Source organism: Gracilinanus agilis, chromosome 3 (assembly GCF_016433145.1).
Source record: "Gracilinanus agilis isolate LMUSP501 chromosome 3, AgileGrace, whole genome shotgun sequence".
Classification (NCBI taxonomy): Eukaryota; Metazoa; Chordata; class Mammalia; order Didelphimorphia; family Didelphidae; genus Gracilinanus; species Gracilinanus agilis.
In genome coordinates this window covers 86,942,423-86,956,057 of record NC_058132.1, presented here as the reverse complement: position 1 = coordinate 86,956,057, position 13,635 = coordinate 86,942,423, and the positions used below count along the sequence as shown (strand labels likewise).

Below are 13,635 nucleotides of genomic sequence, written 5' to 3'. Positions count from 1 at the left end.
TTTGTAAGATTCAGGTAAAATAAGGTTCAGTAATTATCCTCTCCTTTGTGGGACATTAATGTCCTAAGCAAACCAAAAGAATTACTGTCCCTCAGGCAATTTCTATACCTGTCTCTGAAAGTCATATGATTGATTTATCTGTCTCTAACTTTCTTTCTTCCTTTCTTCCTTCCTTCCTTCCTTCCTTTCTTTCTTTCTTTCTTTCTTTCTTTCTTTCTTTCTTTCTTTCTTTCTTTCTTTCTTTCTTTCTTTCTTTCTTTCTTTCTTTCTTTCTTTCTTTCTTTCTTTCTTTCTTTCTTCTTTTTCTTTCTTTCATTTTTCCTTTTTTTTCTTTCTTTTTTCCTTCTTTTTCCTTTCCTTCCTTTTTCTTTTTTCTTTCTATTTCCTTCCTTCCTTCCTTTCTTTCTCTCATCTATGTATACATATGCATTGTGTCTATATGTTTTTATATACATATATGCTTGTATATGAATGCATATTGCATATATCAATCTATACTTACATATTTTAGCTACATGATCTTTTGCAATTAAATATTACCTACCCTATCACCTCTTTTTTATCAAATTTGTTATTTTTTAATAAGACATATTCCCCATGTGCCAGAGAAGGGAGAGGTGATGGAGGTCCTTCCTTTCAGGGTGATTTAAAAGAAGAATAAAGAACTGACCATATTATAAATGCTCTCCTTCGTATAAAGAGGCAATGAATAATGAATCCATATCTTCATTCATTCAATAAGAATTTATTAAGTATCTACTACCTTTTTTAAAAGCCCTTACCTTTTGTCTTGGAATGGATACTAAGCATCCTAGCTGACCCAGGATCTACTACACTTCACCAAGCACCAAGTGCTGAGTGTTGATAAGTGAAGAGGGGAGAGCTAGATGATTCAGTGGATTGAAAGCCAGGGCTAGAATTTGGAGGTCTTGGGTACAAATGTGATCTTAGACACTTCCTAGCTATATGACCCCAGGCAAGACCCTTTACCTCCATTACCTAGCCCTTATCACTCTTCTGCCTTGGAACCAATAGACTATTGATTCTAATATGGAAGGTAAGGATTTAAAGAAAAAAAGAATTAGTAATTTCAAATATCAATATCCCCATTTTATAGTTGAGAAAATTAAGGTAAACAGGAATTAAATGACTTGTCCAAGGTCACAAAACTAATAAGTATCTGAGGCCATATTTCAACTCAAGACTCTCCAGACCCAGTGCTCTCTCTACTATGCTAGCTAACTATCTAGAAGCAACAAGTATTTTTATAAATGAAATATGGAAAAAATTTATAATATTACTGATGTTCCAAAGTACAATGTGATAACCTGGATGATATAATGATAGTGTTCTCTTTATCTCTGGCTGTCTCGAATCTAGAGAGTACTTGTTAAATACATCATAGGATGAGATTCATTTTTGTATCCTAGTACCTAGTATTTTAAAAGGCTTATTAAATGAATGAATTTATAAATATTCAGGAACCAGTTGAATTGGATAAAATTAATTAAAGTTATGAGCAAAAGTTCAAAAATATACTGCACAAGTACAGAACAGATTCATGTGATAATAATTTATATTAAAAAGAATTTGGATTTTAGTAGACAATAAATACTCCCTGAGTCATCAGTATGGCAAGCCGATAAGCTAATATATTTTAATATTCATCACGTTAACAGAAATGTAGACTTTTTAAGGAGGAAAATGGTAGCTCTTGTGACCTTTTCCATAATCTGAGTGCTTCTGAATATTGTCTTTAATTTTAGGAGCCAATAGCAATATGTGCCCTATATGTATATAACATTATACAAGATGCTGGAGAAGATACAAGTGTGTAGGTAGAGAAGAAACAAATAGGTCTCTAACCTAAAGGAGTTTATGATCTAGTAAGTACAAATGATGACCAAACAATCCTATCACATGTGAATATCTCACAATAAATGAATTAGAGAGTTACAAAACAAGGTACTATATAAAGTTTGAGAGGGAAAATTATCAAATGAGGGGAGAAAGTCAAATCAGAGAAGGGTCTTTTTTTTTTGTTGAGAAGTTGATATTTGAGTTAGATTCCAAAGAGTGAGTAGGAATTAAATGGGTCATGAGAGGGACGGGGAGGGGGGAAGTAATTTGAGATTAAAAGGACTCCTTAGAAAAGACATGGAACTAAGAGACTTTATCATATTTTCAGGAGACAGAGACAGATGTAGTTTGCTTTGTTTGTTAGTGAGTCATATGAGATAATTCTGGAAAAGTATAGGATTTTTGTACTATGGGGGACCTTGAATAGTAGATGAAGGTACTTGGACGTTTGTTAGTAGGAAACCATTAGGTATTTTTCAGTTCAGGTGTGTTATGACTACAACTGTGTATAAGATTGAGGTAGCTAGATGGGTCAGTGGATAAAGTGCTTGGCCTGAAGTCAGGAAGATCTGAGTTCAAATCTGGCCTCAGAAATACTAATAGTGCAACCCTGGGCAAATCCCATAAACTTTTTTGCCTTACTCCACTGGAAAAGGAAATGACAAACCATTCTAGTATCATTGTTTAGAAAATCCTATGGACAGTATTGGTGTGCCCTGTTATACCATGGTTACCATGATTTAGACATTATTGAACAACAATTTATAAGTTAGGAGCAGCTAGGTGGCTCAGTTGGAAATAAGAGGTCTTAGGTTTGAATTTGGCTTCAGACACATAGCTGTGTGACTCTGGGTAAGTCACCTAATTCCAATTCCAATTGCCCAACTCATCACTCTTCTGCCTTAGAACCAATACTTAGTATTCATTCTAAGAGAGAAGGTAAGAGTTAAAAAAATAAAACCAAAAAGAAAACCCAAACTTATGTATAAGATAGATTCTTGCAGTCATGAGAAAGATGGATCATTGAAATGGGGAAATAGTGGAGGCAAGAAAACCTATCAGTTTGTCATTACAATGATCCACATCGGAATAGATGAAGTCCTATACTATTGTGATGCCAATGAAATTAGAAAGGAGGGATATGGCATCACAGATTTAAAACTAGAAGGATCCTTAGAGACAATAAATGTCTATCATTTTAAATATGAAGAAAATTAAACTAAAGAATTGTCCAGGATCATATAACTAGTAACTATGTGAGGAAGAATTTGAATTCAGGTCTTCCTGATTTAAAACCCAGAATTCTAAATGCTGTGCCATCTACTTTCTCCTAGATGCTAGAAATTATATGGAAAAGGAATTGATAAGCTTGATGATTGATTGCTTATAAGAGGCAAGGGAGAGTGAAAAGCCCAAGATCATGACAAGGTTACCAAATGAAAAATTAGGTACATAGGTCAGAAGGAGAATACTTACTATGTGCCAAGCCCTAGTCTAAATGCTAAGAATACAATGAAAGTTCCCTAAAAGTCCCTTACATTTAGGAGTTCACAATCTAATTGAAGAGATACGTTTCCTCACCAGGTGGCTCCTATGCCAATTAAATTAGATGGAAGAAGGGTGTCTGAGAATTGTGAAAGAATATGAAAGCATGTTCTCCACAAATAATTTAGGCAAAATGGAATATTCTACCCCTCAAAGTAAAAACTTTAATACAACATGGCCATTAAATTCCTTGAGAGACAGATTTCCTGCTTTGGTTTGGTTCCCAAATCCCTTTTCAGAGGAAACCTCACTATACGTATCTTTTTCTCACAATTCATTTTGTTTTTTTCATGTCTAACCCTAGTCAACCACCTGCACACTCCTCGACATTCTTTTATTTTTTCTTTTAAATTTTATTTGCTTGTTACATTAAAGTTCCCATATATCTCTGTCCCTCCTGCCCTCCCTACTCTAGAGAAGGCATCATTTGACAAAAAGGCAGCTAGGTAACAGAGAGGAAAGAACTCCAGGCCTGGATTCAGGAGGATCTTGTTCAAATCTGGCATTAGACACCTCCTAATTGTGTGACCCTGGTCAAATCACTTAATCCAGGTTGCCCAACTATTGCCACTCTTTTGTCTTAGTAATGATACTAAGGTGGAAGGTAAGGAGTAAAAAAAAAAGATCGATGTATATGTAAAACCATGTTTTGCTTATTTCTGTTTATTAGTTCTTTCTCTGGAGGTGGACACAAACAAGTCATTTTTCAAACAACATTTCTGTGACTATACAATGTTCTCTTGGTTTTGTTTGTTTCACTCTTCATAATTTCATGTAGTTTTTTCCATGTTTTTTTTTAAATTAGCTGTTCATCATTTCTTATAGCACAGTAATATTCCATCACAATTATATGCCATTACTTGATAAGTCATTCTCCAATTGATAAGATATCCTCTCCATTTCCAATTCCTTGCCACCACAAAGAAAGGGGCTATAAATATTTTAGAAAATTTATGTTCTTTTCCTTTTTCCTTGGTCACCATAGGAAACAAAACTAATAATAGCATTGCTATTAAATAAAAATGCTCTAAATAATTTTTGATTAGAGAAATGCAAATCAAAATAACTGAGATATCTCACACCTATCAGACTGGCTAACATGATAAAAGGACAATATGACAAATGTTGGAGGGGATGCAGAAAAAGGGGGATACTAATACAATATTGGTGGAACTGTTAACTGATCTAACCATTTTGGAGAGCAATCTGGAATTATCCAGAGAGTTATAAAACTGTGTATATTCCTCCACTTTCCAAGATGAGTTAGTCAGATCTTCATATTTATAACATAGTAAGATACTGAGGGTCCTCTCCTTTATGGGACATTAATGTTGTAAAGATTTTGACCTTCAAGCCACTACTGCACCTAACTGGGAGGGTCATACCTTTTAGCCTTTGTCATCTCTGCTCATTGAATAACAAGACCTAACCCACCCCACCCCCTAGAAGGCTCACTCTTGTATTTTTGCTAAGGTTGTTTCCTCCTTGTGATGTTCTTGCCTTTATTTTCCACCAATTTAAGTACATCTTTGGGAAGAATTTGTGTCAATTTTATTAAGCCTTCTCTATTTAAAGCTATCTGACCCTGTCTCTGCCTTTTCTCTAATTTGTTTTACATATAATCATAAAATATTAGAGTTGAAAAAACTTTAGAGGTTAATGAGTCTTCCTCAATCATTTTATAACAGGAGAAGCTGTGACATAGAACATTTAAATGACTTTCTCTAGGCCCAAAGCTAATCAGTGACAAGATTAGATCTAGAATCCAGGTCTCTTAACTGATAATTTATTATTCTTTACATTACACTATTGTGTGTGTGTGTGTGTGTGTGTGTGTGTGTGTGTGCATATGTGTTGTATGTGTATGTGGGAGACAGAGACAGAAAAAGTATTTCCCTTTCTGTGCTATTATCCACAATACATAGATCAGATTTTCAATTTCTTTTGCATTCTTCCTGGTGTCCTGGTACAAGGTTTCCAATACATCCAATGTGCCTACAAATATTTTGACTCGTTGATAAAGCACTTAAATACCCAAGGTCATACTTATATTTACCAAGACTGGATATAGATTCTAGCATAGTAGAAAGGAACTGATTGAATTGATTGCCTTGCCCCACTCATCTTATCCCCTTCTCTGGTCTGAAAGATTACATCCATGGAGGGGGGGGGACTAGCTGCTTTTGACCCATAGCTATCAAAGGGCACCACACTTTTGAAGAATCAGTTCTGAAGGATATAGGGGAATGAGTGAATGTGGAAAGATGGCAGATGGAGATACTTTCCTCATCAGATTCTCTCAAATAGTAAAAGTACACAGAATATTTGACATTTTTCTTTTATTTCTTTAGGACTCCAGAAGGAGATGGTGAATTATTACTGTCAAGGGAAGATACTTCAGAAATTATCATGTTTATTGGTTTCCCCCATAAAGATGCTCCCTTTGAATGACACAGAGTTCCATCCTGCCTTCTTCCTGCTTCTGGGGATCCCAGGGCTGGAACGTGCACATATCTGGCTTGGCTTCCCCTTCTGTGTCTTATACCTGGTTGCACTCATGGGCAATAGCACCATCTTATATGCAATTCATACTGAGCAAAGCCTCCACCAGCCCATGTTTTACTTCCTCGCCATGCTGTCAGGAATTGACTTGAGTTTGTCTACAGCTACCATCCCCAAGATGCTGGGAATCTTTTGGTTTCACCTGAGGGCTATTGCCTTTGGAGCTTGTGTCACCCAAGTGTTCTTCATCCATTTTTTCACAGTCATGGAGAGCATCGTACTCTTAGCCATGGCCTTTGACCGCTATGTTGCCATTTGTAACCCCCTTCGTTACAGCATGATCCTTACCAACAAAACCATTGGTTTCATTGCTCTGGCAGTTTTCCTAAGGAGCTTGTGTATGATAGCTCCTATTGTATTTCTCCTGCTTCGACTCCCTTACTGTGGGCATACAGTTATCCCTCATACCTACTGTGAGCATATGGGTGTGGCTCGACTGGCCTGTGCAAGCATCAGAGTCAATATATTTTTTGGCCTGGGAAATATTTCCATATTATTTCTGGATGTGATCCTGATCATTGTGTCCTATGTCAGGATTCTCCAGGCTGTGTTCCGCCTCCCCTCTCGGGATGCTCGACTCAAAGCACTCAATACTTGCAGCTCCCACATCTGTGTCATCTTAGCTTTCTTCATGCCAGCTCTATTTTCCTTCCTTACTCATCGATTTGGCCACAACATTCCACATTACATTCACATCCTTCTGGCCAATCTCTATGTGGTTGTACCACCTGCCCTCAACCCTGTCATTTATGGGGTCAGGACCAAGCAGATTCGGGAGAGAGTTTTGAGGATTTTCTTTAAAAAAGAATGACATGAATCTGGCTTCAGACACTTCCTTGTTGTGTCATCCTGAGAAAGTCACTTAACCTCGATTATCTAGGCCTTGATTCCCTTAATACTATGAAATATAATAAATCTCATCATCTACAATAGGATCAAGTATCACTTCTATTCAGATGACTACTACATTTTCATATCTAGCTTTCATCTCTCCTGGGAGCTCCAGTCCTGCATTATTCTTTCATATTTATTAGATATACCATAGCCCTTAAATTCAATGTGTCCAAATCAGACATCATTATATCTTCCTCCTCCCAAGTCGTCCCTTATTTCAAACTTTCAATGACTATACTTTTTTTCCTTATGACCCTCCAAGTCTGATAATGATCTGGTTAGGCGTTCTGAGGGACTATGTGCATAGAGTCTTAAAAATTCAGCTAAATGAGCACAGATAATCCTGATTATGGTTTGCTGAAGATTGTTTTTTAAAATTCTTGCCTTCTGTCTTAGAATCAATACTCTATATTGGTTCCAAAGTAGAAGAGCAGAAAGGGCTAGGCAATGGGGGTTAAGATATTTGCCAAGGGTCACACAGCTAGGAAGTATCTGAGGTCATATCTGAATCCATGACTTCCCATATCTAGGCCTGACTCTCAATCCACTAAGCCATCTAGCTGCCCCTGCTGAAGATTTTTAAAAATTGTCATTAGACTAAAAATTCCACCCAAAAAGAGGAACCAGATGGCTAAAGGAGATGGCATACAGGGGAATCCCTAATTGGGAAAAGGTGGTCAGGAATGGTGACTCCTAGAGCCCAGGATGATACCACCTGTTATAAGATGATTTATACATGCCCTGGAAGTCTTCGAACAGAGGCTGAATGATCATTTGTTGAGGAGGTTGGGGATGACTTTCATCTTTTGGTAGGCAATGAATTTAATGTCTTTTGAGATCCTTTCCAGCTCTAAGAATTTTGGAGTCTCTGGCTCAAAATAGGACCCTCACTAAGGGCAGAATGCAAAAGAATGTGTCTTCCCTTGAACATGGAAAGAAAACATCAGAGTGTTGTCTTAGGGGTTTCTTAGGTCAAAATAAGAGATGAAATCTCCTAAACTATCTAGTCTTCCTTATCCTCTACCTCCACTCCATTGTTAATCTTAGAATTCCTAAAACTCCAGAAAGATATTCAGAAAAGTGGTTGGGGTGGAGTTTAGAGAAGAGGAGTCCCATGTGTGAATCTTAGTAGTAATAACATTTCTGTGCTTGGAGACAGGTATTCTCCCATTTCCATATTCCAGACTCCTGGGAGACCTAGTGAAACTCTCCAGGGAGTTGTAGCTTCAGTTAAAAAAAAACCTTCTCTCTTCAAAACAAAGGAAACTTGGACCTCATATGCTGGATGAAAGCATCCAACTTCTGTCCTTCAGGCAGAAACTGAGGCAGGTAAGTCTACTCGAAAAGCATGGATGGTAGGCTTGGAGGAAAAAAAGAAGTAGGGAATAGAAAAAATGGAACCTGTTTCTAGGTCCATGGTAGAGACCATGGGGTCTCTATGGTGGGGCCATAGAGGTTTGAGAAAAGGAGACCAAGAGAATCTGTTCTCTTGATGAGGTGTTCAAGAACAAACATTATGTTTGCATTATACTTATACTTGCTTCTATGCTGTATCCCCCAGTATAATGTAAGCTCCTTCAGGAATCCCCAGTACCTATCACAATACTTCAAATATATTAGGCATTTAAAATATTTGTTACCAAATAATTAGAGAACATAGCATACACAATCAGAGCATAAAAAGAAAGGATGAAGCGAACTGGGAATCAAAGGCAAGAAAGTGTGTACAAATGAGAGCTATAACCTCTCCCTCAATATTCTATTATTTTCACAGATAGATGAGTATATAATCCTTAATATTCTTCATTGGCTCTTCAGTATCATCTAGTTGTCATTTTATCTCTTTCATCACTTTCATCTCTTATAAAAAAGTATTTTGTACCCAGTGACTCTAATTATTATTCAACACTATCCTCAATTCTTTACACTCTGGCTGCTACCTCCCAGAATCTGTTCCCTTATAATCATTCCATTGAAACTGCTCCTTTTAAGCTCTCTAATGACTTCCTAATTAACAAGCACCTTAGACGTTTTGCAGTCTTCTTCCTTCTTGCATTTTGGAGCATTTAACATCACAAATGACAACCTCCTATAATTCTCATGGCTCTTACATCATTTTGCTTCCTAAACATTTAATACATATATTTCCTAATGAAATATCCTATGAACATTTACATTTCTTACTCTCTTTTCTTCCTTGAAAATCCTATTCACTTCTACAATTTAACTATTGAGTTTTTTCATATGAGTTCCAAATCCAAATTTCAAGCCTTGATCTCTCTCCAGGGTTCTAAGTCTGCATCTCAAATTGCCTGTAAAACATCTCCATCTTAACATCACACTGGTGTCTCAAATTAAACGTGGGGGACATTGGCTCTTGAGTCAGAGGAAATGGGTTCATATTTTCACTTATCATATCATATCTTTCACTTATTGTTTTGGTAAACCATCCTTCACTGACCCTCAGTTTTCTCATCAGCAAGATAAGAGGATTGCAATAGATAATTTCTAAAGTCCTCTATAGCTCTGGACCTAGGATCCCTTCTTATTCTAAAATATAGGATCCTATATATTAAGCCAGGTTTATTTTCTTTTACATTAAGCCTGATATTATTTCTTACTCCTCATTTTTTTTTCTATCTGTGGTAGTCTTATTCTTCTTGCATCTAATAATAGAAACCTTCATGTTATCCTCAATTCTTCTTTCTCCCTCACCTCACATATCCAATCACTTACCAATTCCTGACAATTCTACCCCTGAAACATACCTGATATATTCTGCCTCTCCTATTTACTCTGTCATCACTCTGATATAAACTCTGATTACTATCTGCCTGGATTATTTGCCATAGTGATATATCAAGTTTTTGCTATTACTCCTTCACTTCTAAGCTATAATATTTCTTATGCATCAATATTGGCTATATTGTTGTTATTCAGTTGTTTTTAGTCATGTCCAACTCTTTGTGACACCATTTGGGGTTTTCCTTGCAAAAATTCTGGAGTAGTTTGCCATTTCCTTCCCCTGCTCATTTTAAAGATGAGGGAACTGAAGCAAAGACTTGCCCAGAATCACACAGGTAGGCCAGATTTGAACTTGGATAGATGTTTTTCTGACTCCAGACCCAATACTCTATTCATAGAGCCATCTAGCTATATAGGTTATAACACTTTAAATCTTAAGTCATTTTTGTCTAGTGACAATAGAAAAAAAATAGGTTCAGACTCCTTTCCATAGAATTAAGTCTTCTCATGATCTTATATTACCTTACTTTCCCTTTCACTCTCATAACATTTCCCTCCATACACTCTACTTTTCTGATAAATGAATTACTTTATGCCTCTTACCCAAAATGCTTGCTTTGCCCCAGCTCAGCACCTTTGCTCATGCTTTTCCTTGTCCCAGAATACCCTCCCTCTAACTCATCACGTGTCAAAATTCCAACCTTTCTTTACTAGGCATCTCAAATGCCACCTCATCAAGGAAGCCTTCCTGGATTGCTAATGGATAATAGTCTTTCCTTTTAGATGTTGCATATCCTTTTGTTTTGCAATTCTCTGAAGTACTTGCTCTTTAATGTATATGTTATGCATTTTTCTCCTATTATCAGATGGGAATAATATGTGCAAAGTACTTTGCAAACTTTAAAGCACAATAAAAATGTTAGGCGCTATTATTATTACTACTATTCAAAGTGCCTGTTGGTCATCTCCAACTGGATGTTCCATGAATATCTTAAACTTAACACATTCAAAAGTGAATTTTAAATTTCCCTCTAAATGCTCCCTCTTCCTAAATTTCCCTATTATTATCCAGGATGTCACTACTCTGCCAGTCATACAGGGTTACAACCTAGGTGTCATCCTCAATTCCTCACTTTCTCAACCCTTCCAAACCCATCTCCAATCTGTTGCTAATTCCTATCAATTTTATCTTTTTAACATGTCTTATACATGCCCCCCTTCTCTCCTCTGACCACCACTACCTTGGTTCAAGCTCTGATCACTTCACACATGGTCTATCACATTCACTTTCTGTTTAGTCTCCTTGACTTAAGTTTCTCCTTACTCTGATTGTTATTCACTCAGCTTTTAAATTGTTCTTACAGAACAGATCCAATCATGTCATCTCACCCCCCATTCAATAAATTCCAGTGACTCTCTTTCACCTCCAAGATAAGATATAAATCCTCTGTTTTTCATTCAATGCCATTCACGATATGAATCTCTCCTGTTTTTTCAGTCTCTTTACAGCTTGCCAAGCACCTTATCTTCCCCTGCTCCACTTCCCAAATCTTTATAGATCCTGACTTCCTTACTATATCACACACATCAAACTTGACATTTGTGTTGGCTGCCTACCCTGCCTGAAATTCTCTTCTTCTCATTTCCACCTTGAGGCTTCCTTCAAGGCCTACCTAAAATCCTACTTTCCACAGGAAGTCTTCACTGATATACCTTAATATTAGCACATTCCCTCTGTTGATTCTATCCATAGCTTATTCCCACATAGTTGTTTGCATGCTGTTTCCCCTGTAAAACTGTGAGCTCCTTGAGAGCAGAAGTGATCTCTTGCCTTTCTTTGTAGGTCTTTAGCTTGGCACATAGTAGATTCTTCATAAGTGCTTATTAGCTGATGGACCAATAATTATTTTCTTCATTTATGTCTTATATTCATCTACTCGACTCTTAGGCAGGATGATGCAGCTGGAAATAAGATCTGGATCTAGTTTGGGAGAATTTAGGTTCCAATCCTGATTCCAGAGTGATTGTAAGTCCTTTAAGGTAGAGTAATGTTTCATTTTTGGACCTAAAGTGCTTAGAAAATGGGAAGGACTTAGTAAATGTCTGATGAATTGAACATAATTATACTGAGTTGATTCTGTTCCTTCCTTTTCATATGACTTTAAGAAAATGTGCTAACCTTCTGCTCCTTAGCTTCTTCATTTATATTAAAAAGGAAGGTTAGATAAGTGACCTCTAAAACCATTTCATTTTCTAAATCCCATAAGTCACAGCCTGACAGCTCCCTATGACAGGGGACCTTACATAAGAAGGACATCTTTTCAGTTCTCTGATGGATGTTCATTTAGTTTAGGTACTTCTCCCCACTACCAAAACACATGTCAAAAACAAAGATTAGGTTAGCAATATATATACATATATGTGTGTGTGTGTGTGTGTGTGTGTATGCATATGTGTATATGTATATGTATATATTAGTCACACAGTGGATAGAGAGTTGGTCCTGTAGTCAGAAAGATCTGAGTTCAAACCTAGCCTTAAACTTAATAGCTGTGTGACCCTAGACATATCACTTAGCCTCTGTTTAGTTCAGTTCTTTTATCTTTAAAATAGGAATAATAATAGTACCTATCACCCTGGGTTTTTGTGAGGATCTAATGATCCATTTGTAATTTCTGTAAATATTTGCAAAGTGTTTATCATAGTGCTGGGCACATTGTGTTACATATATGTATATATATACATATATATATTTATATAATATATGTGTATGTGTGTGTACGTACATGTGTTTGTGTGTATATCCTTAAGTTGCTCAGAAGAGGCTATCAGAGTTGCCACATTCATCTAGGGTCTAAGGCAAATAGTATAGAATCCAACTGGAACTTTCCTATTCCTGAGAAGATCTTCTGTGCAAAGGTTTCTGCATGTAGAAAGATGCTACACTTCTCCAGTACTGGGGTTTATTTGTCTCTTGGGATAATGAAATTTTGAATCACCACGAGATGAGCAGAGTGAGGAAGAAATAATATAGATGAGAGGAGAATGCTGGATCTAGATAGAAGGAGGATACAGGGTAAGAGGCAGTTATTCAGAGCAAGTCTGAGAGAGAGATCCACCTACTTAAATCTTCTACTTGATATTCTCCTTCTTTATTGTTATATACACCATCAAATATAAGCAAATATTTTAGTAGGGTATAGTCTCCCTCTTGGAGAAATTCCAGATATTTTAAGATATTAGTGTCTGATTTCTCCTCATCTGTCATCTCCAAAAAGTTAAATTGGCCTTATTCTCATCCATTCTTCTGTATACAGATGGTGGCCCATTTTGAGCATAGCAGGGTCTATGTAATTTTTATAGACTAAAGCTTGACATTTACTGGTTGTTATCTCTGAGAGTCCACTCAGGAATATATACAATCCATCCATTATTGAAGCTGTTCCCTCACTGCCTCATCTTCTCCCCCCCCTCCCCATATTCCTTGAGCAAGGGTAACAGAAATGATTCACTGGCCAATTTCAGTCATCCCATATTATTGTCTAAGGGTTTCTGTTTGTATCCCTTTACTGAGATTCTTATGGAGAAATAAGAGAACTAGAAAACTCTACCTGTGTCCTGGAAGAGTTATCACCTTCATGAAAATACTTATATCAGGAATCTGTTATTTTTATCAGCTAGATACTATGTCATTTCTTCCACTGATGAACATTGAAATCCTCTATAATTCATTAAAGGGTATCAAATAGTTGCTGTGGGAAAAATTAAAAGTCACATCATTATAAACCTAATTATAAACCAAAGCCAACTTTGGACTCAGCCTTTCCAAATTTAGATAAGAAACAGTTGATGTAATGTTTGACTTGAAGTCAGGAAGATCATAATACAAATCCTAACCTCTGACACAGAGGTCAGTAACATAAGGCTCTTTCTGCAGGAGCCATAAAGTCAATTTTTTTTTTCAGGCGCTGTTACAGGAGCGCGCACTGTGAGCACTGTATGGCTCTCACGAAATTACATTTTTTTAAA

At 36.7% G+C, this 13,635-nt stretch overlaps 1 protein-coding gene across 1 annotated transcript; it reads left to right on the top strand.

Annotated features, from left to right (window-relative positions):
* Nucleotides 1-5,839: 5,839 nt before the first annotated feature.
* Nucleotides 5,840-6,778, top strand: LOC123238654 (olfactory receptor 52E8-like). Its single transcript, XM_044665860.1, has one exon. It carries the CDS (start codon nt 5,840-5,842, stop codon nt 6,776-6,778), a length of 939 nt encoding a protein of 312 aa, XP_044521795.1.
* Nucleotides 6,779-13,635: the final 6,857 nt, after the last annotated feature.